Source organism: Dermacentor albipictus, chromosome 4, assembly GCF_038994185.2.
Source record: "Dermacentor albipictus isolate Rhodes 1998 colony chromosome 4, USDA_Dalb.pri_finalv2, whole genome shotgun sequence".
Classification (NCBI taxonomy): Eukaryota; Metazoa; Arthropoda; class Arachnida; order Ixodida; family Ixodidae; genus Dermacentor; species Dermacentor albipictus.
This window is the reverse complement of record NC_091824.1, coordinates 78956366-78983663: the sequence shown is the minus strand read 5'-3', so window position 1 is coordinate 78983663 and position 27298 is coordinate 78956366. Positions and strand designations below refer to the sequence as shown.

Below are 27298 nucleotides of genomic sequence, written 5' to 3'. Positions count from 1 at the left end.
AGGGATGGTCGACTGCTTCGCTGACAGCAGGACGCCCGTTGTCACGTGACTTTTCGTCGCTACCCACAGTTCGTGGCGTAACGACTTCTTGGTGCGATGCCGTTGTGCGCCGGACGCGAATGTCTGCAAATCGCATTTCCTCTACAAGACACAATGCAGAGCATTGCCCACTCATGACATTAGGCTATAAACGAGAGATATTGGAAAGAACACAATAGGTACACATACTGCTCTTGAAGGAGTGTTATCACGTTACCATTAGCCCACGTCTCAGGCCGACCATTCAGGTCGGATGCGGCAGTCACCTTCTTCCTCAGTTATAAGAACCACTTCTGCAGCAACCCTCACGTCACAAGCAAGTTGGGTACGATGAGGCAACGTTACTGTGGGGTGCGAAATGCAAAAATTACTAGGTTGTCTGGATCCCGCCGCCGCGTCCAAAGGCATAAGTGAATTAGTGGTTAACCTCGCCTCTGTGGCTCAACGACCGTCTGGAACGCAGACGGAACGAAATTAATATTGGTGACTCCTGGAGCAACGGCCACTTACGGCACGGTGATCTTTCTCAATGTTAATGGCTTGACTGGAACCGACAGCGTTGCAAAACGAGGGCAACGAAGATGCAATTGCCACATCGGATGCCGAGACTTGAACAGTGTTACATTACGCTTGGACTGTTGTGGTGTCTACGTTTCGCGGGCGCACTTATTCTGGCCCCATGCCATTTTCGAAATCGACCTGTTTTGTTTCTCACATGCTGAGGGCAACAGCGGGCGACCGCCTAATAGGTTTGCATTGTAACGATATAAACCATGTGCATACACATTGATTGCAGAGCTGCACTTTCAAGGCTACATTGAGACGCTTTCAAGGCAATTGACAATGTGTACCCTCGACATAAAAGAATAACATTACACAGGTCGATGTCAATTTGTGCGTGTGTTGCGGTGTCTACGTTTGGCGGGCGCACTTATTCTGGCGCCATGCCATTTTCGAAGCCAACCTGTTTTGTCTCGTGCCGAACGCAACCGCGGGCGACCGTTCAATAGGCTTGCATTGTAACAATACAAACCTTGTGCATACACATTGATTGCCGAAATACACTTTCAAGGCCACATTGACAGGCTTTTAAGGCAATCGGCACTGTCTACCTTCGACATAAAAGAATAACATTGCACAGGTTGATGCCAATTGGAGCATGCGTTCGGTACATAATGTACAGAATGTATGCAAACCAAACGTGCTCATAGGCTGTCCTATGTGTGCTGAAGTGTTTGTTCTTTTCGTATCACGAGGTTTCTCTTCACGTCCCTCTGATTGATGTCTTTTCTTCGTAATGTTACCTTTCTGACCAAGAAGCGTAAATCTACTTCGAATAACCGGTTCGCGGTTGGCTCAACATGCTCATTCATAATAAGTATTTATCGTTCTCTCTCTCTTTCTCTCTCTCTCTCGTATTGCTTATCCTGCAGGTATCAGACACGCAAGGAGCGCACATACTGCAAATGATGCACTGTACCATCGTTTGTCATAGCGTCATGCGTTATGGGTATCATTACTTTCGGCCATCTGACAGTGGGAGGACGAACAGTTCGCCGTATATGAGTTTTTCATTATTACACAGCCGTAGTGAGAGAGACATGGAGTGATTGAAAGGGAAAGAAATTGGCGATCACAATAAATTATCATGGACAAAATAAAAGCAGGGCCGGGTTCTATTATGTATATTATCAGATGCTGCCATATTTCGGCAATTGCGATATTCTAACCAATCATATAGGGACCGTAGCAGCCCTAATGGGCCAATCGCAGGTGACAATATGGCGGAATTTGACAATGCCCCCCCCCCCCAAAAAAATCTGACCAGTGCCTGAATAAACAATCATCATCATCATCATCATCATCATCGACAGTTTGACAACCGCGTTCACGGCGAAGGTGAATATGAAAAAGAATGCAGCAGATTCAACGAGTCGGAATCTATATACAGCGAAGCTTTGTGTGAGTGCATGAAGCGTCGAAACACACACACACACACACACACACACACACACACACACACACACACACACACACACACACACACACACACACACACACACACACACACACACACACACACACACACACACACACACACACACGCACGCACGCACGCACGCACACAGAAACACGCACGCACGCACGCACGCACGCAAGCGTGGGCGCACACACATTATACCGAGTCCCTTCTTAATCTGAGTTGCTGACTACTAGACAGCACAACGGACGCCTTGAACGCATCATGGTTTCATAGGCAGCATGCACATACGTAAGTAGCTCAATTCGAATCCATTCTATTCGCAAGAAACTTTTGCTTTCTCATTACCGTGCAGCCGTGCATGCGCGAATGCGCGCTTTCTGGTTCTTTTTTCTCTTTACCCCCTCCCTCTGGCCGGTGCCACCACTGCCGCTGATGCGCGGATGTGAGCGTCATCTGGTGGTGCTGCAAGAAAACCAGCGGCGCGCGCGGCGCGCGTGCTCCGCTGTGATTGGTTGGTCTATGCGACAAGGGAACAGCCAGGCCGCAGCACCCGCGGTCATGAAACCCGGCGAGGTTCGCAAAGAAAAGCTTCGCTTTAAAGCATGGCTCATTAGCAGCTGAACGGCGGTAGCTAATTAAAGCGAATGTTTCGCGTTCCCTGTTCGTGTCTTATCCGTTCAGTTAAGGACCCTGTCTGGCAATATCGAAACTCGAAAAAGGCGAAGTTGTACGAAAAGCTGGATCTAAATACAGTCAAGCGAAGCGTAGCAGCATCGCCTAAAAGTGTTATTAGATTAAGATATAATGATACAAAAAATGACAGGTAGTGGCGAGTGACGTCATGCGTGCCTCATAGTCACTCGATATCTTATGTGTCGTGCCGAGTTTTTCTGTCGTATTGTCTCAGTGTATTGTATGCATGCATGCATGCATGCATGCATGCATGCATGCATGCATACATACATACATACATACATACATACATACATACATACATACATACATACATACATACATACATACATACATACATACATACATACATACATACATACATACATACATACATACATACATACATACATACATAAACCTTTATTTTAGTACGTACAAATCGCAGACCATCCAAAGCCTGGAGGGCTTTGAAGTGATTCGGCCCATTAGGCCTGTTCGACTTTCCGTACACCTTATGCTTTATTCGTTCGCTGTCTACAAACGAAAGCGGAGCATCGAACCACCTATGACGTCATATTCTGCCAGCTGAGTCACGAAGTGCTACCCTTCTCTTCGAAGAAGAAGTCTTTTGCAAAGGTTTTCGTGTTATGTTGACGCCTGACAGAATACGTGCCGTTTGTTTTTGAGCTGGAGGTATGCGTCAGGCTCAAAATGTAGCCATGGTTAGAGTACCATTCGAGCATCCTGTTAACACTACAAATCCCACTGTATCATATCGATACGCTGAGACTTATGCCTCAAAATTCTGAATAAAGCGCGGGAAATTTTACGCAAAAGCCATAGTAACGTTTTCGGCATGCCAGAGTGAAGTGTCAATTGTGGATAGCTCAGCAAACCATGTAATAGTTAATTCATCGCTATGTTAATTATGCCTTATTTCAAATAACATTTCTTTTTTTCTTTTGTACGAATGCACTCTCCATGGTCAGGAGCAACGGTGAATAAAGTTATTTCAATTTTTCCTCGCGCTTTTTCTAGGTTTAATATAGAAGATTCATCGTGATGAACAATACAAAAGGGGCTGTTCACCTGCCCCGACATTCAAATGTTTCAATGGAGTTTATCAAGAACCACTGTCATGTCAACAGAGGCATGCTATAAGGGTAGAACTGATGCTATATCATGTATTGCGGGGTGCTGTGCGCTTCGCAGAGCAAAGTCGAGAGCGGCGCCGTGTCTGCCGTCGTGCGTGGGTGGATGTGACGGAAGAGGGAGGAGAGGGTGAAAAGGCGCAAGCCCAATGCGGCAGAGTCACTCGAGCCGGCCGCAAATTAGCTCGCCTAATGGCCGCCACCGTCCCCCCCCCCCCCCCCCCCCGGTGGTGGAGGGTGCTGACGCGCCCCAGAGCGCTGCACCATCGACCGCGAGACGCCGTACTGTACCCACAGCTTCGCATGGTATACGGCGGCGCGATGGAAGAGACGAGGTCCTCCCCATCTTTGTGAATGTGCAGACGATGGAATACCAGAGACCCGAGCAAACGCGTTCGCCATGTCAGACCGCTTTGTGCGGAAGTGGAGCGACCGTGCCGCCAGAGGGCAGCTTTTTAGCATGGGGTCTCCTGCTACAATCACCATAGAAAACTGCAGGTGGCCCTGCGATCGTACTGCTACGACGAGAATGGGCGATAGTTGGACGTGGGTCTGTCTGACCTTCCTGGTTTTGGCTTCAAACGTCCTTGTAGTGGAGTCGTCTATAAGGTGCATTTGTCCTTACTGATCTAAATTTCTAAGCATGCATATACCTTTACAAACGTACGAAGGCGTAACAACTACACATGCACTGCGCGCTAGCATAATCACTGCTAAACTGTTGCAATTTTAACGCCACGTTTTCTTGAAGTTGACCAATTCGCATCGTTGCAAAGCCGTTTAAGGCCAGAAAGACGAAATTTAGGCAAATCCGTGTGTACGCAGTTCATCGTTCCCATGCTGATTGAATCGCCATGCTTGCAGCTCCTGCAGACACCAGCGTCAAATATCCCTTTCGTGATTTTTATAGGAAACTCCATGCTTTCTAGTGCCCCAGTATGAGAACTGCAAAAAAAAAAAAAATGTCGTAATATCGAAACGCTTAGCGCGGAACTGGTCTGTTAGCTGGATGCACTGCCTGCAGATGGTATCAAAGCGTCACCACAAAGGACTGCTTCAAGACCAACATTGAGTTGTCTGGATTAGTGGTGTCGAAAAAAAAACGCTTTGACAGTGCAGTGATCCGCAACAATATAGGTGAGCGCCCTTGCAACTTTATATCGTTATACAAAAGATACCAGCATTTTTTCGAAATAAGAACTTTGTTTGGCGTATCTTTCCGACGTTGTGTTCGATTTTCTGTATATGTCTCTTATAATGCTTAACTACCTCATTACACACTGAGAGAATAGTGCGTGAATATAAAGACTGTTCTAGAAATTTCGTATAATCATATCAGGCTATCCAGTTTTAGAAGCGGGCTGCACTGCAATTCCAAAAATGTATGTCGTCCCTTACACATGCTAGAAACCTTTAATTAGAGTTTTAATCTTTGCAAGTCAGAGGGGAAAGACATGGGGTGTGTTTTATTTTGTTATTTTGATATATGTGAACCTATTAGGAGGAAAACGAAGAAGGAAAGGTAGGGAGGTCAACCAGACGCAGGTCCGGTTTGCCGCCCTACACAGGGGAAGAAGTTTAAGGGAAGAAAACAAGGGAGTGGGAGGGAAAAGGTACTATCGGTGTGAATACGTGCGGGTGTTCATAACTTCACGCCTATGATCGGTCACTGAGGCCAGTCGCTTTCATGAAACGTAGCAATGCGCGCATCGCGATGGGCCGAGAATCTCTGAAAATGATTTGTGAATCTAAGTCTGCTAAGATGGGTGGAGATAAATGATGAAGGATGAACAAATCGTGAATGTAAAAAGGATATTGTGATATCACATATTATATAGATAAGATATAGACATTGATATAGATATAGATAAGATATAGATAAAATATAGATAAGATATAGATATAGATATTGTGATAGCATACGTCTCAATAAATCGGCAAATGCGTGGTTGTTTTCTGCGGCTAGAAATATAGTGGTGGTAGCTAGAAACGAGCACAGGGTTGGCTACCCTGTGCTCGTTTTTCTTACGTTGTATGCAAAACGTGATGCGTTAAGAACTCAAGTGTTGTACCTTCTAATGTGAAATCGTGAAATAGCATGCACTGTTATAGGAGCAGCTTTCTGAGCTTCAGAGAAACCCACGAGCTGGCTGTGTTAGGCTTTATGTCGTGATTAATTTCCTTTCCGATTATGCAGCGTAGACATGTGTGCTTAGTGACGCCACCGTGGGGGTCAAATAGACGTTTTATAGAAGCCGGTTTGTCGCAGTTTGGATTGTATGCAGCGGGAACAATGTAGTGGGCCTTGAGGACAAAAATAATTTTTCTTCTTACAATGGCTATGGTGAAGTTCAAAGCGAGGCGGTGACCTGATCCCGATAGAATAATGTCGATGACGAAAACAGTCGTCGTATAAGCGCAATGGCATGGGCAGATAGACCAACAAGGCGAACAAAGCTTCATACTTTTTACAGCTGTCGAAGTAAAACAACGACAACAACAACAACAGCATATGCAGTGAATTAATAGAAGCTAGTCGTGATACATATATAAATATTCAAGGAAGGATAGGAGTTGAGTGGCACAAAATAAAGAACAACGGGTGGAAAAAAAGACTATTATATAGCCTCAAGGAAGGTACCTGTTGTGAGTACATAGTGCATGCAGGCGTGACTTCAAGTTTTCGTGATATCTGTGGTTACATGAACTAAATTCCGGTGTGCGGGGTCATGTTGACAAACTCTTCACCAAAGTTACAACAAAAGCAAACTGCGGTTTCTTGTGTTTCCATTGAGGGCTTTATTTATTTATTTATTTATTTATTTATTGTTTATGATTTATTTATTTATTTATTTATTTATTTATTTACCTCATTGTACAGCATTAAAATATTTCCCTTCCCCCTATTACATCCTGTATTCCTATCCTCTCCCGCTATACACAGATATATAAACAAACAAAATCAGCACAAGCAAACACAGAAAACAAGGAGCAATTCAACGACAATGCGGGTTATGTTGTTGTGCCAGACATGAATTATTGATGAATCACAGGGTCTGTCCGCTCACGCGACATGTCGCCAAGTACAAACGGCCGGTATGCTCGACACAGCGAAGCGAGCGAGCGGGATAAGCTAAACAACAAAACAGGAAGGAAACGCAGGTACCTGACTATCCACTTACGGCCGACAATAACATCAAGCCCTATTGACTCACCTCAGAGCGTGCGGCATGTTGCTTGCTCTCCAGACCGATAAACAACGCATCAAACAGACACAGTAAAGTAGAAGACGCGCTTTAAGTGTAGCTTGCGATATGTAGAAGTATACCGCGAGGTACTGCTAACCAGGCGCGTTATCGGGCGCTGCAAAGGACTACTTGTGTTCCCGATGGGGCACTCGCCTTCCACCAAGCAAGTATTGAGCGATATTGACGGTTGAAGTAGCTTTGCGGCGCCTCTGGTCCAAACGGTTGTTTCTGCGTTTTGCTGATTCTATTTTTTTTTTCTTGTTTCACCCTGGCAGACCTAGAGGGAGGGATCACGATTTGCGCCCTCCTCACTTCCTCCCCTCCCCCCTCCAAGACATATGCTAGCATTTATTACACACGTGCATAAGTTCATCTTGGTCTGCACGAGAGTGTTCTATAGAGCTAGTGCAGTAAGAGCACCAGTGACCGCCGTGAAATGCAGTATCTCGTTTCCGGATGGACGATTTGGAAACGCACAGATGCGTCATGGAGCTAGGGGCAGATAGCATTGTACTCGAACAGTTATTTCTATTTCACCTTTTCAAGTTCACAGGAGAAACATGGCGCATAATTTATAGTCTTCCTGTCTGGAGGCTGCCTACTTCGCGACTTTCTTTTTCAAATTTCGTTTCGCCAGTGGCGAAATTCCTGGAACAGTTCACTCGTTCGTATAATCCACTGAAAGCAAAAAAAAAGGGGGTATGTATGTGTGTGTTTGAGAGAAAGAGAGAAGGTAAATGAAAGGAAACACAAGGGAGCTAGACCGCAGTAAAAAATAATAATAAAATAAAGAAGGGAGCAAGCCAGAACATGGGGTTATTTCTATACTTCGCTTCGTCAGAAGCGGTAACTGAAACCGATGTTCAACAGAACGGCTGCAAAGTCGCCCGTACGAAAGTCCCCAGAATCCCCACTTTCCGTGGCGACCTTCCGAGGCGCGAGCAGCCGAAGGGCAACCAGTGCCGGTTGCTATGGCACGATGGCGTGAACACGTCCAACCAGACAGCGTGTCTTTGTCGTCATCGCGTGCTCTCTTCTCGCGCAAGCGCCGGTGAAAATCCAATCTCCGCTCATCCTCGTGCGGGAACAAAATAACAGGGTCCCTTGAAAAAAAAAAAGAGAAAAAAAAAGAAACCGAAGAACACGAGCCGCAAGCCAACGCGGATATGGAACCGGAGGGGAGACCAAGTGAGTCGACTCTCAATTCCAAGAGTTTATCCCCCGGGTTTCCAGAACGTGGCGAGGCAGCCCGTTGGTGGCGACCGCCAGAAGTCGCATAGAGCGGAAAGAGAGAGATAGGTTTTTGCGGGGTTCTTTCCTGCGGGAAGGCGGGGTGCAGCGAGGCTTAGCAAAACCTCCCCCCGAAGATTTGTTCGCCGTAGCTGCACAGCCTGCGAACCGCGCGGTGGGGGAGCAGATGGAGGTAACGACAAAATGCGACGAGAGCTCGGCACGTATCGCGAGAGGCATACGTCGAGAGCGCTGTTGTAGTGCAGTATAGGCTCTTCAAGGCTACAGCGACTGCGCGTTCTTTAAAAAAGAAGCAACAAAAAATGAAAATAAAATGCAGAGCAGCTCGGGTGCTCCCTTCTCGCCAACGAGCGACGCCGCGCGGAAGCCTTCAATGAATAGGTAATGCGCCGCGCCTCGCGGTGGCAGGCTGCCGTTGGATTCGCAAAAGGATTGCTTTGCCGTGGCTTTCCGTATATTTCTTTTTTTTTCGAAATAGATGTGTGCATATATTTTTCACCCTCTATACCGGCGCACAAAACGTGACGACGAGCGCCGGCGACGACACCGCTCTTCATGTGTACACAGTGCAGTTATATGTGCGTGCAATACGTTATACTTGCCGAGTTTCAACGCACGAAGCAGCTTTATTGCGAGCGAGCCGAGTTTTGCGGGGCCGTTATTACCTTGCATTGTTGACACCTCGGTCGGAAGCCGTCGCTTCGGTGGCGCCCTCCGGTGCGGCTCTGCGGCAGTATGCATGTATCAACGTTACTAGATTACCTCTAGATTACGAAGTAATCTAGTAACGTTGGTATGCATGCACTAACTCGATGGCCCTCCACGAGTCGTGGAACAACCTGCACGAATTGATTTGGCGCCCGTTAGTCCTCTTCTTCTGAATTATTTTCGTTCGTTCTTTAAATATTGAGGCCTGCAGCGAGAGCTTGCTCACAAAGGGAGACAGAAATGCGCGCTTGCGGATTCGAGTGAGTTCGCTTTGAAGTGACCCGCCTGGAGGCGCGCGTTTCGGCGAGATCGCGTTATGGGACGAGATTTAGGCCATAACGTACGGCGGGAAATGGTCGCGGCTTTGCGGTGCCTTTCGCGCTCTTTCGAGAGCCGAATGTACCCGAGGGAGATGCGAGGCAAAGCGAGGGCATTAAGCGAACGATACATACCGACGTACATACATATTCGCGTGTTTTGTAACGTGAGGCGTGCTTTCGTCACATACACTCTGCGACATGTGTATACGCTGGTAGTCGGACTCTATAGACATACGTGTCGTGGACGTACATGCTCCAGCTTTTAGTGAGCCCCTGAGGGCTTTCAAAGTTTGTGTGCGCTTCTACAAAGCACACACGAAATGCTGTTCACCTGTAAGAAAACTTCTGCCTGCAATGAAAGAAAGAAAGAAAGAAAGAAAGAAAGAAAGAAAGAAAGAAAGAAAGAAAGAAAGAAAGAAAGAAAGAAAGAAAGAAAGAAAGAAAGGAAAAGGCCCGTTACTACGAGATTTTAGAACCGACTATTAGTCTTGATTGACAGCCTGGTATTGTACTCCATGGTATTGGGTGGTGCTGGTATGGACGTCCTTGATCGTCCCCCCCCTCTCTCTCTCCTCTCCAAAGAAAATTGGTAGAAATGACGAGATTTCACCGACAGATTCGTTATACATGACGTACAAAGTCATAGCAAACTGACGCGATAGAATAGTGGCTATGACGTTCTGCTGCTGAGCTCGAGGTCGTGGGTTCGATCCTTGTCCCTGATGGCCGCATTCCGATGAGGGCGGAATGCAGAAGCGCGCGTTTACCGTGCGTTAGGTGCACGTTGAACCCCAGGTGGTCGAAATTATGCTCGAGTTCCTCATTACGGCGGCGTGCCTAAAGTAGATCCTGGTTGAGGCACGTAAAACCCTATAAAATAGTTAAAATCGTAAAAATATATTTTGTATTTCTTGCACAAGTTATCTCGCTGGTGTGGTCAAGTGGTGCAGTTACGATTTTGTCGTTCCTACCGGTGGGACTCAGCCTATAATCTCACAGTCGTTATGAGTTGAAGTTGGTCGCATGATTATGCACATTTTGCTGAGCGAAGTCACTAGCCGCAAGACCAGCAGAGGCTGATGCGTGCATACTGCTGGGCTCTGAAATGAACGACCGCTGCGACCCCTATACACCACCAGTTAAAATTTATAATAACGAAGGAATAATGACGGGCACACTGTTGCTGTTGATAGGCGCGCAGTGCCGGCGCTTTCCCAGTTGACCGAGCAGCTGCGAGAACTTTTTTCCGACACGCTCATCGGAAATTCACGACGTTTTTTAACTCACGCATCACTCGCCGTTGGATCTGCCGCTGCGAGCGTAACAATCGTTGCCCTGTCGTCGACGCGCTCTTGAACCGTCGTTCGCGTCGCTGGGCCGCGCGGACGACTGCATACACCTCCCTTGTGAAGGATGCGGAGCCGTTCATCCTCTGGGGGACCGGCCGGGACGCCGCGTCCCCTGTCACTCGCAGCACGCGAAAATGCTTGGAGGACTGGCGTGAACCAGAAAGAGACAAAAAAAAGTAAACAAAAGAAAGCGAGGGGAAGCATATGTTTCGGAAGCTCCTCCACGGCGAGTCCTCGCTTGTTGTCAGCCAGATACGCAGTCGCTGCTCCCTACGCAGCGACTGTCACAGAGTAAACTTGCGCGGAAGCGAACGCGAGGAGGATGCACGGCGCCAGAAGGGATCGAATTCTTGCGGGGCGGCTGGCTTTGAGCGCGTTGTTGTGCGCGTCCTGGAAGCTTACTTTCTTCCGCCTGAAGGAGCGGACAGGCATCGTCTCCCTTGCGAAGACCGGCGAGAGATGCCTTGCGCGAGTGGCGGCACAGGGCTATTCGCGAGAGCAACAGTGGCTGAGCACACCACAGTGGCTGATGCGCTTTCTGGGGCCGCGCACGCTAAAGGCGGGCAGCATGTGTCGTGGTGTTCTTTATTTTTTGCGGTCTGACGCACTTACCGAGAACAGACCTTCTTGCGCGTCGTCGTCGGCCTCTATGCAGTGGCCGTAACGTCAGTCGTTTGTCGATGGCATCAAGGGGCGCCCCCGCGTTCGTGAGATATTTTATTGCATTCTCGAAAGAAGCTTTTGTTCTCGTGTCGCTACGAAACGAGTCACTTTGCTCAGTGGAGCTAAGGTTTTGCTCGCGGTGACACTATTTAATCCGAAGGTATGCATGAAAAAAGTCCGGCGTCATAAAGGAGGGAAGGAAGGAAAAGTGGATAAGGAAAGGCACGGAGGTTAACCAGCTTAACTCAACCAGTTTGCTACCCTGCGCATGGGAGCGGGATGGGGGGATGAAAGGTGGGTAGGAGAGAGAGAGAGAGAGAGAGGCGTCATAAATGTGAAGAGACGTATGCCGAATCAGGTTTGGACATGCCCAGTTTTTACGAGCCCCAGTCTAGCTTTTCTGGTGGCAGCATTCTCGTTCCGAGCTTACGTCTCAGCTTGCGTCATGGTGAACCGTTCTCCGCGAAGGTTCACCCGGCTTGCAGACGCTGTGCCACATTTCAAAGTGTAGGCGCTGCTACACTTGAAAGCGTAGGCGCCTACACAGAATTACGCAGTGCAACAGGAAGTGCAGTACTGAAAATCGCCTCGTTGGGTAAGTTGCGCCCAAGAACGAACTGGAGCTCTCTATGCACATTCAGAGGTGAACAAAACGCTTGAATGATTGCCTGCGTGCAAAGCGGGCGTCTTCAGCTCTCTCCCTCACTCAATCTACTTGCTTATAAAACCTTACTCCGAACTGAACGAGAATATGCTTGTGCTATTTATGACAACCATCAGGTTGATATATGATTAACAGCATTGAATCGGTTCAGAACCGAGCTGCCAGATTCATTCTTTCTGACTACTCGTATAATAGAAGTGTTTGAGCCTTAAAATACAGGTTGTGTCTTCCATCGCTCATGTTCCGCCGCAAAAGTGCTCGTCTCTTTTTCTCCCGCCATACGCATCCCAATGCTGCGTATCTACCACGCGCCCATTCCACCACGTATCAACGTTCTTTTTTCTTCCACATTCCGTGAATGGAATGCCCCTCCTTCTGACATCGCCCTCATCACTGACATTTCTTGTTTCAAAGCTGCCATCAAAGACCATCTTTCAAGTCACATTACCTAACCTGACAGGCCGTTTTTTCAATATGTACCCAACCCACATGTAATGTCCTGTTCAGGGACGTTTGAGGTAATGTAAATAAATAAATAAATAAATAAATAAATAAATAAATAAATAAATAAATAAATAAATAAACTAAACAAAAAGATGTCGTGCCCGCGGTACGTACCGTAGCTGTAGGGCCTCTGGGTCGCGCTTAGGAAGCGCGACAACGATAGTTTGATTCTTCCCGACCGCAGTTGCAGTTTATAATGTGCATGCTGCACATATTTTCTGAGAATGTGCTTGTGTGTGTGTGTGTGTGTGTGTGTGCGATAGATAGATAGATAGATAGCTAGCTAACGATAGATAGATAGATAGATAGATAGATAGATAGATAGATAGATAGATAGATAGATAGATAGATAGATAGATAGATAGATAGATAGATAGATAGATAGATAGATAGATAGATAGATAGATAGATAGATAGATAGATAGATAGATAGATAGATAGATAGATAGATAGATAGATAGATAGATAGATAGATAGATAGATAGATAGATAGATAGATAGATAGATAGATAGATAGATAGATAGATAGATAGATCACAGCAAAGGCATTTCTGAGGAAGCGTGAGAGTAAAATGAAAGGTACTAATATTAACCAAGTCAGTCGTAGTCAGCGTTAGTAGGTAACTTGTTTGTGGTCGTAAGCTAGGGGAGGATAGTAAAAAAAAAAAAACAGAGGGGGGATGGGGAGGGGAAAGAACATGAACAATGGCAGAACATAAGAAGATGCCGTGTGATAGCGCCACGCAGGGAACTGCGTTTGCTGTCCATTCAGCGCATACTCCCCCCCCCCCCCCCCCTTCCCACTTTCGTTCTTTTATAGCGATCTGTAGCAGCGCTTTAGTAGCTCTCCGTGCGGATGGCGTTCGGTGTCAGAGGCGCAATATCTTTTGTTCTGTAAACGGCCCGTCGTCCTGCGGTATGGTGTTAAGCCGAGCTAGTTGCTATCTTGACATGACAGCAAGCAGCTCAGACGTGGCACAGTACGAGGGCGGACCGCACGGGAACCGGTCAAGTGTCCGCGTCGTCCGATGGTGTTAGTGTACCCGTCCCGCACTTGAGTTGTTTACTGTCCTGTCAGGCCTGTCTTGCAATCGGCTTAGGACAGCATGGCGAGAAAGTCTTTGGCCGTCAAAGTTAAGGAACTGCGCATCTTTAGTAAACTCGTCGCAGAATTTGCAGCAGAGGCTGTCTGTCATGCGGACCAGAAAAGAATGCGAGACTTCGCAGATCTGGCGCCCGACCACGAACGAAACATTTTATGCGGCGGCAAGAGGAGAGCGGCAACGATAAAGTGCGTGACGCCAATTAGTGAGAACTATACAGGGACGTCTCATACGCAAAGTCACTAACTGGCTGGGTCTATTCCTTGTGCATGCAAACATGCATATGCATTTGTCAACAGTGGACGCTACAAAAGTCAACACCGGACCGTGTTGAAGTAATTCGTACAGAAGAGTACGCATTTCGGACTGGTTGGTTCATGATTACGAGCAGTAAATAGCGCTAAACAACAGGACGAAGGTTGGTCTTGTTGACTTGGTTGCCAGCGCTGTGGTCTGTGTCCCTCTCTTCGTTCTGTTGCTTAGCGCTGTTTACTGCTCATAATTCGTACAAGTTTGTTGCTTTGAGAGATTGTAAGAACGCTTTCATCACTCTCTGCTGCGTCTGCTTGAAGAGGCCGGCATGTTAATAATTATCCGCTCACGTGTACAAATTCACTGTCCCTAATTGATAACGTCACACTCCACTTGTTTTCCAGTTTGTTTCGTCGCCCGTTCTCTTGGGATAGAGTGCAAAACGACAGTGTCCTTCTGTCTAGCTGGTTTTCGTCACCTTACAGTTGGTAATGACGCCGGATTCCTCAGTTTTCTCTCCGTAAAAAAATTGACTATATCGCATTCAGTAGAACCAACGACGAAGCTGAAAAGGTGTACTTGTTTGATAAATAGAAACACATAACCTTGCTTCGTGCAGAACGGGAGCTGGACCAGATTTGCTGAGATTAGCGCCGCTTACTGCTTGACTTACGTAAATAATGATCGGGAAGCAAGATAGCACCAAATAGCGATGTGCAGTAACATCGGATGGGAAACGTTGGCTTTAGAAAATGGTTTCCGACAAAAAAAAATTATCCGGTTGCAAAAGGGTTCACTGCGTACCACTGCTCCAGAGACAGCGTCTGCGAGGAAGCAGTGCCAATGTGTGTGCCAATAGGGAGTGGTAAAGTATACAGTGAGATGCAGGAAACTGCACCGCCTAAAATTATAAAAAGGCGAAAAGCAAGAATGCTGGAAGAGGTGACAGCTGCGTCGTTACAGTACTAAACATGAAATTTAATTTGCTTTGTAAAGCTTAGTCTTGTGCGGTGTCTCTGGTGGCCGCTGTAGGGACTACCACATGCAGGTGGTGTAGCGATGCGTGGTCTGAGCTGCTTGAGGCACTAGTGGATCCAGAAGTGCATGTGTGGGAAGCGGGGGGGGGGGGGGGAGAAGACGCTCTCCTTTGCATAATGTCTGCACTGATTTCGTGCGAAAAAATCAGGCGAACACCAAGCACCTCCCTCACCCCCCCCCCCCCCCCCCCCCCCGCCTGTCCACGTTTACAGCCCCAATCCTGGATCCCCCGTGAGCTGTCGTCCGACCGGTCGGAGCTTGAATATAGATTCGCCGGAAGAGGTACTAAACCACCGCTGTTCTAAGAAGGCTCGGTGTCATTCTCGGTGTCCGAGAACCCAGGTCCTGATACTGGCGCCCAACGAGGGATCTTAACTTTACTTAAGCAACAAGCCGGTGCGAGAAAGAGATTCCCTCTTTTTCCCGCTGCGCTCATCGACCGGGCACCACGATCATGAAGATACAAGCAGGCTCCCGTGCCAAGTGACCAGAAGGCGGCTCGCTCAGCGTACAGCAGAGCCAAACATACAAAGCGCCACGCCACACCCCTCGTGCAGAGCGGGAGCGGGCCGCCATTCGTTTTTCTGTTTGTCGGGACGGCGAAATCCCGGGGGCGGGAAAGGAGGCGGGGGACAGCGTGTACCGCGATAAGGGCATCCCCGTGTTCCGGATGACCGTGCACTTCATCTTACTTCCGCCCTCACGGCCCCGGTTCCGCTGTGACTCCGAGGAAAGGTGCAGGGGGTGTGGCGCGCCAATGACTCCCACGAGCCGAAAACGGCCGTTCGCTCCCAAGGGTTTGCGTTTGCGGCTCAGGCCCGGCGCTGTATATAGCCACTGTCATTGCGGCACGTGGCGGATACGAGCTGTGCCAAACACTTCTCGCTATACGGTATAGTCGGCGACAGAACGAGACCATTTCCAGTTTTCCTCGTTATGCTTCTGTTCTTTACTCTTGTTGTCATTGTGGTAGTTGTTCTTATTTTCTTGCGGCGTTCCTGTGGGCATGAAGTGCAAGAACACCGAAATTCTTGTACGGATGCATGAGCAGAACTCAAAAATCAATTTTTTTTGTCACAGATTCGGAACGACGGGTGCAAGTACGATTGAACGTACGCACAAAAGAAGGAGCGAATTAACAAACCAATAAAAAATATGGATACTTTGTAAGACGAGCGAGCGTCAGATCCATCTAGTAGCTCGTTCCTTGAGCTCATCCATGTGAATGTGAAGAGTATGCGCAAACATTGGGATAGGTTAAAAATTTACCTGGCTAAAGTATTCCCATCTTTACATGTTTTAACAGAAATCAATATTTCGAAAGACGAATGCGCTCATTTTGCACTGCATGACTTTCAGACATTCTTTTTGTGCAGGGAAAACAAAAGAGGTGGTGGTTTAGTGGTTTGTGTGAGAAGTGATTGACATTGTGAAAGAGTGTCTTTTGATTTTAAGGATGCTGAAGTGGTTAACGTATTAATGACCAAGGTTAATCTGGAATTTACAGCGTGTGCTGTTCATAGGCCAAACAAGCACTAACATAAATATATTTTCAGACGGGTTTAAACGCTTCCTTAAGCGGTATGCAGACAGAAGTGAGCCAGTGATCTTAATATAGACAATTCTGCAACCAATAGGCCTGCAACATATGATTACTTAACACTTTTGGCAATTCATGGACTCGAAAACAAAATTAAGATTTATACGCGTGAGGAAATTATTGGTGGTCTCTTAATAAGGTGGTGTATAGACCATATCAGCACAAAAATGTGTAAGCATAATTCATTTGGCTGTGTTATTAAGGAAAAAGTATTGGAGCACTATTTTGTCGCTGTAACAGTTTCAGGAGATTCTGCTGTTTTAACTGGTACTAAGACCGAGGAGAAATATGTTCTAATTTCTAATGAAGTCAATATACGTGTGAGAGCTGTTTAACTGGGATTCTCTAACACAGCACAGCCACGTAAATGCTTATACGAACTGGTTGCAGAGGCTTTTAGAGAGATTTACCATTGCTCCCAAAAGAAAATAAAAATTAAAAGGAGAAATAAGAGGAGCCCTTGGATCGATGACTAAATAATGGAGCTTTGCTGTGTTAAAAGGAAACTTCTTAAAAATTTGAAGATAAACCAGGGGACGCTCTTGCAAGACAAGAATTTAGGCATGTCAGAAACAAAATTAACGCTAAAATAAGACTTTCTAGAAAGAATCACCAAACAAGAAAGTTTTCAGCTTGCAGTCGTAATACCGGTAAAAGGTGGAACTTGGTTAACTCTATAATAGGGAGACATACAAAAACTAGTTCTCCAGTCACCCGCTATCCAGACTGCGAATGATTTTAACAACTACTTTGCTGAGTCAATAAACAACATCACAAATGGCACATACCAGCAAATCTCCAAGTCAACATTACATTCTCTAATATTCATCCTGCTTTTTTGTGTACAGTTGATAAGCCGAATTGTGGAATACGATCTATGAACTTAGCAATATCTCCAGGTCTTGGTAAAATTGGCATGAGAGACGTAGCTGCGAATTTCGATGTTCTCAAATCAACACTGATTTACATCTTAAATGAAACATTAAAAACCGGTCTGATACAAGAAAACATGAAAGTTAGCATTGTGAGACGCCTTCTTAGAGAAAATGATCCCGAAAACATTACGAGAATTACCGACCAATTTCACTTCTTTTGTCTCTGGCAGGCATATTAGTAAAGAATAATGCATGATCATATGGCCTCATTCTGTGAACATCTTAGCCTTATTAACCTAGCACAGTTTGGTTCGCGCACAGGATAGAGTACTATAGGCCAGGTAGAAGACTTTAATGACCACATGTGTAACGAAATCGATAAAAACAATGGTTATACTAGCAGAACAGGAAGGTGGCTGTACTATGGTTGTCTATGTCTGCTTCTCGATTTTTTCTACTTTCAAGTTTGCTGGAATTCTCCTAGTATAACCATGTACCAACTAGCCCAAGAAGCCACTTTCATGATAAAAACAATGTTGTATTGACTCTCTTCGTTGATGTAGAAACAGCATTTGACACATTATAATGAGCTGTTACTCTCAGAACTAAACAGCTGTGGTTCCCGAGGCCCATATTACTCACTTGTTTAAAATTGTTTAACAGGCAGACAGCAATTTGATCGTCTAGCGAAATGCTATAGCTCTTTATCGTGGGTTAAATCAGCTGTGCCGCAAGGGTCTGTTTTTGGACTACTGTTGTTTAGCATTTCTGTGAACGATCTTGCTTGCTTACAACTAAAATAGAGAAAAATATTTATACGCCGATGACACGGATTTGGTATATCGAGCAAAATATTGAACGAAGACGCTCGAGTATTATAATATAATTCGTCTAAACTACTTGATCGGGTCGTTGACCGCAAAATGTTTATGAATAAATCGAAGACCTAAAATATGTTTTAAAAGCCCACATTAAGTAGTTACAGATATTTCCCCTGTATATGTCCACACCGGTAACTACGATGTATACTCATGTTCTCCGGTAACTCTGGTAAAAAACACAAAATTCTTGTATCTACACTTCGACGACATGCGGTCATGGAGTGTCTACATTGAAGAGCTCCCAAGGCGTTTAAGTGCTCTGTGTGCGCATTTGTATGCCCCGAAAGCTTCGTGCGATGCGAAAGTTCGTAAAATAGTTTATATATATATATATATATATATATATATATATATATATATATATATATATATATATATATATATATATATATATATATATATATATATATATATATATATATATATATATATATATATATATATATATATATATATAGAGAGAGAGAGAGAGAGAGAGAGAGAGAGAGGAGGTTTGGTTTACAAAGAGCTTGACGAATCGATCAGAAGACACGAAATAACAATTTACGGCTTTGCTTCTTCTAGTAGACTTAAGGTAATTAATCGCATCGTAAAATAATTCCTATAGCCTCTCTTATGAAACACTTGGTCACGGGGAGGATGGCTCGTTGAGCAAGTACCAGTCGGACAGGTTGCATGTCGAGCAAAAAGTTCTGTTCGACGCTATGTGTAAGAATTTTGTTTCTACTAATTTTAAAAAACTTGAACGCGAAATCTCGTCACCTACGTCAGGTAGAAAAATATGTCGCAAGCTATGGAAATTCGTGCTTACTACGTGCCGGCTAATTTGAATAATTCGAATGATAATGAAATCACAAGATCATTTAACCAAATACGATCATTCTTAAATGTCATGGGTACATATGTGATGCCCAGATTTGTTAATCTTTACCTTCAGGATTCTGTAAGCATGTATACAATGACGGAGCACATTGAAAAGACCACTGTATACCATGTACCTTTTTTCGCATATTATTACCTATCGGAACCTGTGTTTGCGCGAACATGATGGCGAAGTTATCTTTGGTGTCAATCTCTTCTTTTTAATCTACCTTATAGACATAGTATATGCATTTCTTTTCAAGAGCACAGTACCCACTCTTTCTTTTTCTTATGTTCCAATATTATTTTATTTTTTGTTTTATTAATTCGTAGTGCACATGTATATACTACCTGCCGACTGCCCAGCCTCGCACACAAACAATGTTTCTTATGCGGGATCTATATGTAACTGTAGCGTGAATGGATGTAATAAATATTGTTATTACTATTTTGCTATCTAAAAATCTGCTGAGCAACGAACGAAACAGAATGAAGCGGTTTGAAGGACGCGTTCAGTTTTGCGCTGGAATATTAGCGGCTAGACGCTATTCTTTCTCGACCGGTCGCGAGGTGGTCCTTTTGTTTTTTTCCTCTCGCACGGCGTGCCCTTTTGTACTCCGCATCCAGAAGTGCCATCTCATCTTCCCGGAAGCCTTCCCTCGCTTGCGAACCTCGCCCACGCAAGCACTTTTAATATGGCCCTGTTGCGAAACGCGCTTCTCGCTCCGCTGATTAGCACGCACCTAGCGGAGGGGCAACCCGCTTGTACCATGTACCTTCCTTTTCCGAGCGTCGTCAGACTCTTCCATTTTCTTTCTTTCTTTCTTTCTTTCTTTCTTTCTTTCTTTCTTTCTTTCTTTCTTTCTTTCTTTCTTTCTTTCTTTCTTTCTTTCTTTCTTTCTTTCTTTCTTTCTTTTCCGTTCCTTCTTTCCTTCTTTCTTTTTCTTTCTTTCCTTCCTTCTTTCTTTCCTTCTTTCCTTCCTTCTATCTTTCTTTCTTTCTTTCTTTGCGGAGGCTGCGTGCTCGTGTTCGCAATTACGGGCACCGCTTCCCTCGCGGCGCGCGGCAGCTCTCCCTCGAAACAGTAGGAGGGCGGCCTCAGTTAAGGGTCTCTTCCCCACTCCAGTTTCATATCTTTTTTACGACGCAGGGACATAAAAAAACAAATAAAATAAATAAATAAATAAACGCACGCGCGGAGCGCCTCAGCTTTCAAGTTGGGAACAAAGGGCGCGGGGGGGAGGGGCGCCACAAGTTGTCGACTGCCCCCTTACGTTTCTCCGTTTTCATTTCCCTCTCCCCTAGTTCCCTTTGTTCTCTGCCTGCTCTTCCCCTTTCTACGCGCATGCGGGCGCCTTCCTTTTGTCCAACCCGCGGCGAGTTCGGGTTGCACCGAAGCATATACTCGCGCATTCCGCCCTCCTTTTTATCTCCACGTCCACCCAACTCACTGTATGCTCAAGCGCGCGATGAGACTATATACGCGTTGATTCACTCTTTCATGTCGGGGATTTGCTCTTTCTCGTGTATTTTTTTTCTTCCCAGAGCAGGACACGTGACCCCTGACAAGTTCAATAAATGTATACATTGTTTCTCTGGTTTCGCTTCGCACACACTTTTCGTGCTTACCTTCTCGTGTTGTACCTTTTCAACTGTTCGTTACAATATGTTTAATCGCGAAAAGATAAGCTCCCCAACAGCAACCGTCCTTCACAAGTTTGAAGGAACCTAGCTGCGATGAGGTTCGGAAACATGAAAGTAAGTTTCCCCATAGGGTTTTGAGTCGCATGGTCTCTCTCTCTCACTCTTTATCTGTCAGTGGCTGCGTCGATAAAAAGTGTATACACGTCGATGATTCCAAAGTAATAAATGAAAGAGAATATTCGAGGCTGAGTTAATTTTGCTGGGCATAATTAGGAAGGAAAACAGAGAAGAACGTCTTGCGGGCCTAGTTGGTTCATTATTGAGGAGCGATACATTTTGCGCGAAACCGGAAACAGACAGCTTGAAGAGAACGAAGATGAAAGCTTGAGTGCAAATTGACAACTGCTTTATTCAATCGTAGGCCTTCAGAATTTGCGCGATAATCACGATATATGTATATAACCTTTATAATTTACGTTATAATGTAATACTTCTTTTGCCCACCAACTAGTACCGAGATTCGGTATATGAATCACCAGACTTTTGGCGATATGCGTTGGCGTTCGTTTTATTTTACCAGAAAGCTTATGCACAACACCGATGTATTCCGTGGTATGCATGTTTCAGGCTAAAAGCTACAATAACACGGTGATAATCACGAGATTCCTGCAATCACCAGTTGCATAAAATAATATGGGGTTTTAGGAGCCAGAACCACTATCTGATTAAGAGGCACGCCGTAGTGGAGGACTCTGGATGAAGTTTTACCACCTGGGGTTCTTTACCGTGTATCTAAATCTAAGCAGACGGGTGTTTTTTGCATTTCGCCCCCATCAAAATGCGGCCGTCGTGGCCAGGATTTGATCCCGTGACCCCGTGCTTAGCACCCAACAGCATAGCCACTAAGCAACCACGGCGGGTACCAGTTGCTTACAGTTGGTGCTTGCATTCAGTGTTTGCCAGTGTTGGGGATCGTACATTTTTTTAATTATCGCTTACGGCTGACGCTGATTACCTGACAGCGGGAATGAATATTCGTCCAACCAATGAAGCGTCGCGTCGGAGGCCAGGTCACAAATGATCGATCAGGACCAGTCGCGAATACGGTGCCTGTCAAGAAGCGTTCTTGCAACCGTGTCACCCGTGGACTGCAGCCGTGGACAACACACACACACACACACACACACACACACACACACACACACACACACACACACACACACACACACACACACACACACACACACACACACACACACACACACACACACACACACACACACACACACACACACACACACACACACGCACGCACGCACGCACGCACGCACGCACGCACGCACGCACGCACGCACGCGCGCACGCACGCACGCACGCACGCGCGCAAGCACGCACGCACGCACGCACGCACACACACACGCACACACGCACGCACTCACGCACACACACACGCACACACGCACACACACACACACACACACACACACACACACACACACACACACAAAACCGTCACGCTTAACGAACTTTAGGAAATCGCTAGCCTGATGACTATCATGCTACCAGTGAGCACAAAAAGAAAACAAGAAAACAAGACTGAGTGATTTGTGCGCAGCAAGATTGCAATTTTGGGACGTAAAATCACTTTCTTTAATCAATTCCGCCTTCGCCTTCCTCAACCACTTACAGCATCGAGCTGAACTCAGCACTTGCTGGGCGCAAAACGCGTAGTGAAAAAGATGCACGACAAAGTGCATGAAAGAGGCGCAATGAGAAAAATCAACAAAATCGGCAACACTTCCGATCCTTGCGGTCTCAGCTATTTATTTAGTCCCCTCCACCCCTTTCTTTTTGTAAACTTCCAGTAACCGTAGGAAAGCAGCCATGCGCAAAACAAAGTTTCATTTTGTCGCGCATTGTGTCGCAGCATCGATTTGATAACTTACGACACTTTGCCCCGGACGATACGTCCGAATTTCGCAACGGAGTTGTCGCATCTAGGTACTGCTATTGATGCCCCCAGTGTCTTCAGCACTGCAGCATGCCACAGAGAACGCTAAAGTGGTCCATATATGTGAGCTCATTAAAACAGCGGCAGCTATATGACTGGCCATTCCGACGTGCCGGTGTGTGGTGAGGCCTACATCTTCTTGTTGACATGTCTGGCAGTTCTAGGCGCGATCGCGGGAATTGCGATTGGTGCAGCAAACCCTGTAGTGTCTTCTGTTTCTTTCTTTCTTTTTGCGCTTTCATCGCCTTCTAGCACAGCAAAGTTGGTCGCTTACCCTCCCTGCTTCCCTCCCTCGGCCTTATATTCTGCGCCTTCTCAATCTCAGCATGGCTGTCGCAACCGTCGCAACCAATGCGTGCTCTCTCTCGTTAGTTTGAACGATGGTTGTGGCCACTGTTCGGGAAAGTTTCGACACATGCGCGACGGCAGGTTGGGGACATGGGCGCATCTGTCGGTGCTGTAGCACACCGGACACGAGTTGCAGGTCTTGCGTCATCTCTGGCTTGTGAGACAACAAGACAGAAAAATAAAAGGATGATAGAAATGAAAGAAAAGCAAGTGAAAGCAGCTGAAAGCTGCAAGAACATAGTTTCTTGAGGTGACACTTTGCTGCTCATGCGCACGTGAGCTGCCTTGTTGTTATTCGCTGTTGCTATTATGTAATGAAAACTTGTATAGCATCCCCCAGGAGTGGTAAAACGACGACGGCTGTTGTTCTTCTCACGGTAACTGTAATTAGGAAGCCGATGAAAAAAAAAGCAGCAGGAGAAGAAAAATAAGCCGAAGAAAAGGAGAGATGGACTCGAAGCTCCTAGACAAAACAAAGCAAACAAAATAGTGGGGAGGTACGGTATAATTTGCAGGGATTTTTCTATCTGCGCTGCTCCCGCTCCTGTGGTACGTCTATGGGTAGCTCAGGGGTGTAGACAATGTCATACTTTGAGAACGTCACACGGTACCTCAGGAGTGTGTACGCGCTTGGCATCTTTTTTCTGCTTATCTCATTTCTCTATTTCTTTCTGTAAGCTCAGCGGCCAAGCACGCTAAAGTATGGCTTCTAGAATAGTCACTGATGGTTTTTCCAATACTTCCGCGACGCGGGCGTTTTTGCAAAGCCTAACTGAGCTCGTTCTGTATTAAACTTTTCGAGCCACTTCGAGAGCTCGCGATCGCAAGGAGCAGTACCAAGCATTCAAGCGTGCTCGAAATCGATCACCTAACAGCGCTTGATTCGCGTCGACTCAACAGTAGCCGAAAGTGTCTCCGCGGGAGAAATGTAAGAGAAGAAGCACGTCAAGCTTAAAACAATTAACCACAATGCACCAGGGTGTTTTTGAAAACACATGTGAGTCCTTCGGAGCATGCGAACCTCAGTGTCCCATGTACTTTCGTGCACATCTTCGAGTGTTTGTCTAACGTGGGCCCTCGTCCTTTTGTATTTGCTCCCAACCCGTCCTCCTCATAACAGGCGTGGTGCTCAGCGAGCACATTCGGCACTTCGAGCCCTTGTTTTTTAACCATCACTCCTTCCGGGACCAGCATCACCGAAGCAAACGGTCACCGAAGCTGGACATCCGCCTGGAGTTCGCCGCACACAATCGGTAAGCGATGCAGGATCAAAATAATACCTGACGAAAGGAGAACCCGCCGTGGTTGTTCAGTGGCTATGGTGTTCGGCTGCTGAGCACGAGGTCGCGGGATCGAATCCCGGCCACGGCGGCCGCATTTCGATGGGGGCGAAATGCGAAAACACCCGTGTACTTAGATTTAGGTGCACGTTAAGGAACCCCAGGTGGTCGAAATTTCCGGAGTTCTCCACTACGGCGTGCCTCATAACCAGAAAGTGGTTATTGCACATAAAACCCCATAATTAATTTTTTTTAATTTAAAGGAGAACATCTTGTTCTAGTCTCGCCAAACATTTTTACCGCACTGTTACTTTCCTTTAAATTTTGGGTCCTTTGGGCAGCCAGTCCATACTCATTCCAGAGTAGAACGTAACTGCGCGTGGATATATATGTCTACATGTCGCAGCTGTCTTGCAATGTATGTATAGAGTACGTAGCATATTACTTGCACCGAAGTTTTTTTTTTAAGTGACACTTTGCAGACCAATGAGAATAATGGCATACAGTACGCAGTGGTCTTGAGCAAGACAATACAGTCTCCAATATTCAAGATCAGTTATGCGAATTGCTAAGTTCATCTTAGGCCGTAAGGTACGCTTGAGAAAATATATAGAACATGTTCATAAACAGCCTGTCTGGCTGTTTTCTATGTCCTTTCTTTATTCTTAGTCGCTGAATATTGCTTCGTGTTCTCGGAATGTTCAGGAATCCTTTGACATCATTTTCATTCTCAGACATCTACAAGTCGCGAAACCGACCGTTTTGTGTTCTTCTGGAACTGGTTACAAGATAGCCAGATCCGACATGCGCTAACTCCGTCTGAAGTCAGCCAAGAAGACCTTGTCTTCAAACAAGAAAGTTTTCATGCTTCCTCGCAAGTACAACGCAAGAAGCACGGCGCGGGCCGTGCTTCTGGATCACAGCAATACTCTTGTCGCTACATGCCATTGTCTATAGATGGCAACTCAGTTTGTGCAAACGTTGCTGCAGGCTGTTCAGGCTGCGGATGAAGCGGGATACTAGCGTGTTCAGTCCCGACGTCACTTTCGAGTCGTCCAGCCGGGGGCCCATCTCATACGACACCTCGAACGTCCTCAAGGGATACATCGAAGGTGAGTACGCCGAAGGCCAATACATTTCCGCGTCCTTCTCGCCTTTTACCTTGCTCCTGGAAGGTACAACCAACACGACTGGGCGCCAGAGGCTGTATACACCTTTCTGCAAGCTTGTTCTATAGTTGCACTCGCAGACAACTTTCTGTGGCGATTAAGGTAAAGCTATGGAGTCGGAGCTGACGTGGTGACAGCGCTCGTGAAAGGAGTCCCACAGCCTCATCCACGTTTGTTTGAGTTACTGAACAGGAAATATGAACACAATGAAGAACTACTTACATCAGCGTTTGTATTAAAATAAGACATGAAATACGCCATTAAGTGTTAAATATGAATTTTGCATTCCCGCTTTACTGCTGCGCTTTTTGGCTAATGTGAAGCCGTCAGCTGTCGGAGATATACGCCGATGCAATCTCCTACGCAAGAAACCGAAACCGAAAGCACTTTGAACACTGCCAGACTGCTTGGCACTGTTAAACATGCGCAGAAGCTCCGCCACTGTTGCTTTTGCACCATTACTCGAAGAGTTGTCTACGAGTATAGCCGTAACACCTCGTGTTCGTGTTATTTGTTCATCGAGCTACATATACTTCGGGCGAATAGCAGCACTCTTCTCCCTCCCCCGAATTATGGGTAAACCCCTGAACACCTGAAAAGTGGCTGACGTCAGATAGATCCGTAGATCACCGCAAGTTGTCACTTTGTAGTGGCGGGGAAGAACGATGCAGTGTCAAAACTGAATTACAAATTTAATTCTTTATTGGTCGAACTCATTGTACAGCAAAACAAGTAACGCTAAAGCACAACGACGGCGGCGAGCGAAGTCAGCGATTGTCGAAAAACTGACTTGCGGGTCCAATGCCTCATACCTTTATACACGACTCGACGAAGCTTCCAGCGCAATTGCTGGTATCCGCGTGTCTTAAAGAAACTACTACAAAATTCGCGTCGCTCCCACAATGATTACACAAGGTTCGGCGACAACAGACAACGGATAGTACCACAAATAACACTCGAGAAACTTCCGTACCAGCGCGTGCTGCGCCTAGCGATAACGTTTAACATTTGTCAGCCGGTGAACAGCAGTCACCGGAGAGAGATAAACAAGTACACGTGTCAATGTCATGACCATGTGCTGCAGCACTTTAATTTTGTTCGGTTATAATAGGAGCCAAGCGTTAATTTTTCACGTGGTGACGCCAAGATAAAGCGCTCGAGACAACGCTAGACATTTATCTGCGAATTTTTTTGTTTTAGTTTTCATGACATGTATCTACTGCAGGTAACTTAGCATTAACATCCCAACACTGTCACCTGTGTTCGGATGAAATCGTTCGTGAGAGAGAAAGTGTGGATATGTGTCGCACGCACATTTTGCCGGGATGAAATCAAGATAAAGACGCCATAACATATCTCGCTAACTCCTATTCGGAGCCCGTCGGCTGTCGTCAGACTACTGAGGAAAGCCTATTCCCGCACAGAGCTCTCCGACTTACTGCCAGTACAAATTCAAAGACGAAAAATGCCGAAACTGCGCCAATGCATCGTTATGTTTCAAGGTTCCCCTGCAATTTCAACAGTGGCCTATAATTCCAGGCTCCAAAATGTGCACTTTGGAATGCTCCGTGCTATAGACACATTACACTTTCAATAATTTACGCGTAACTGGCGTACTGATCAATTTTTTATTGTTCGCGTTTCAATTCGTGCTAATAGCGCGCACGCACGCCAAACCAA

At 46.1% G+C, this 27298-nt stretch overlaps 1 protein-coding gene across 4 annotated transcripts in view; it reads left to right on the top strand.

Moving 5' to 3' along the window:
- Window positions 1–27298, top strand: part of LOC135916443 (disintegrin and metalloproteinase domain-containing protein 10-like) — a 162241-nt gene that overhangs the window by 91479 nt on the left and 43464 nt on the right. For all 4 annotated transcript variants that reach the window (XM_065449801.1, XM_065449800.1, XM_070537169.1 and 1 more), the window contains 2 exons: window positions 24290–24422; window positions 25440–25561. In XM_065449801.1, coding sequence (XP_065305873.1) covers window positions 24290–24422; window positions 25440–25561 — 255 coding nt within the window. The remainder of the gene's footprint in view (window positions 1–24289; window positions 24423–25439; window positions 25562–27298) is intronic.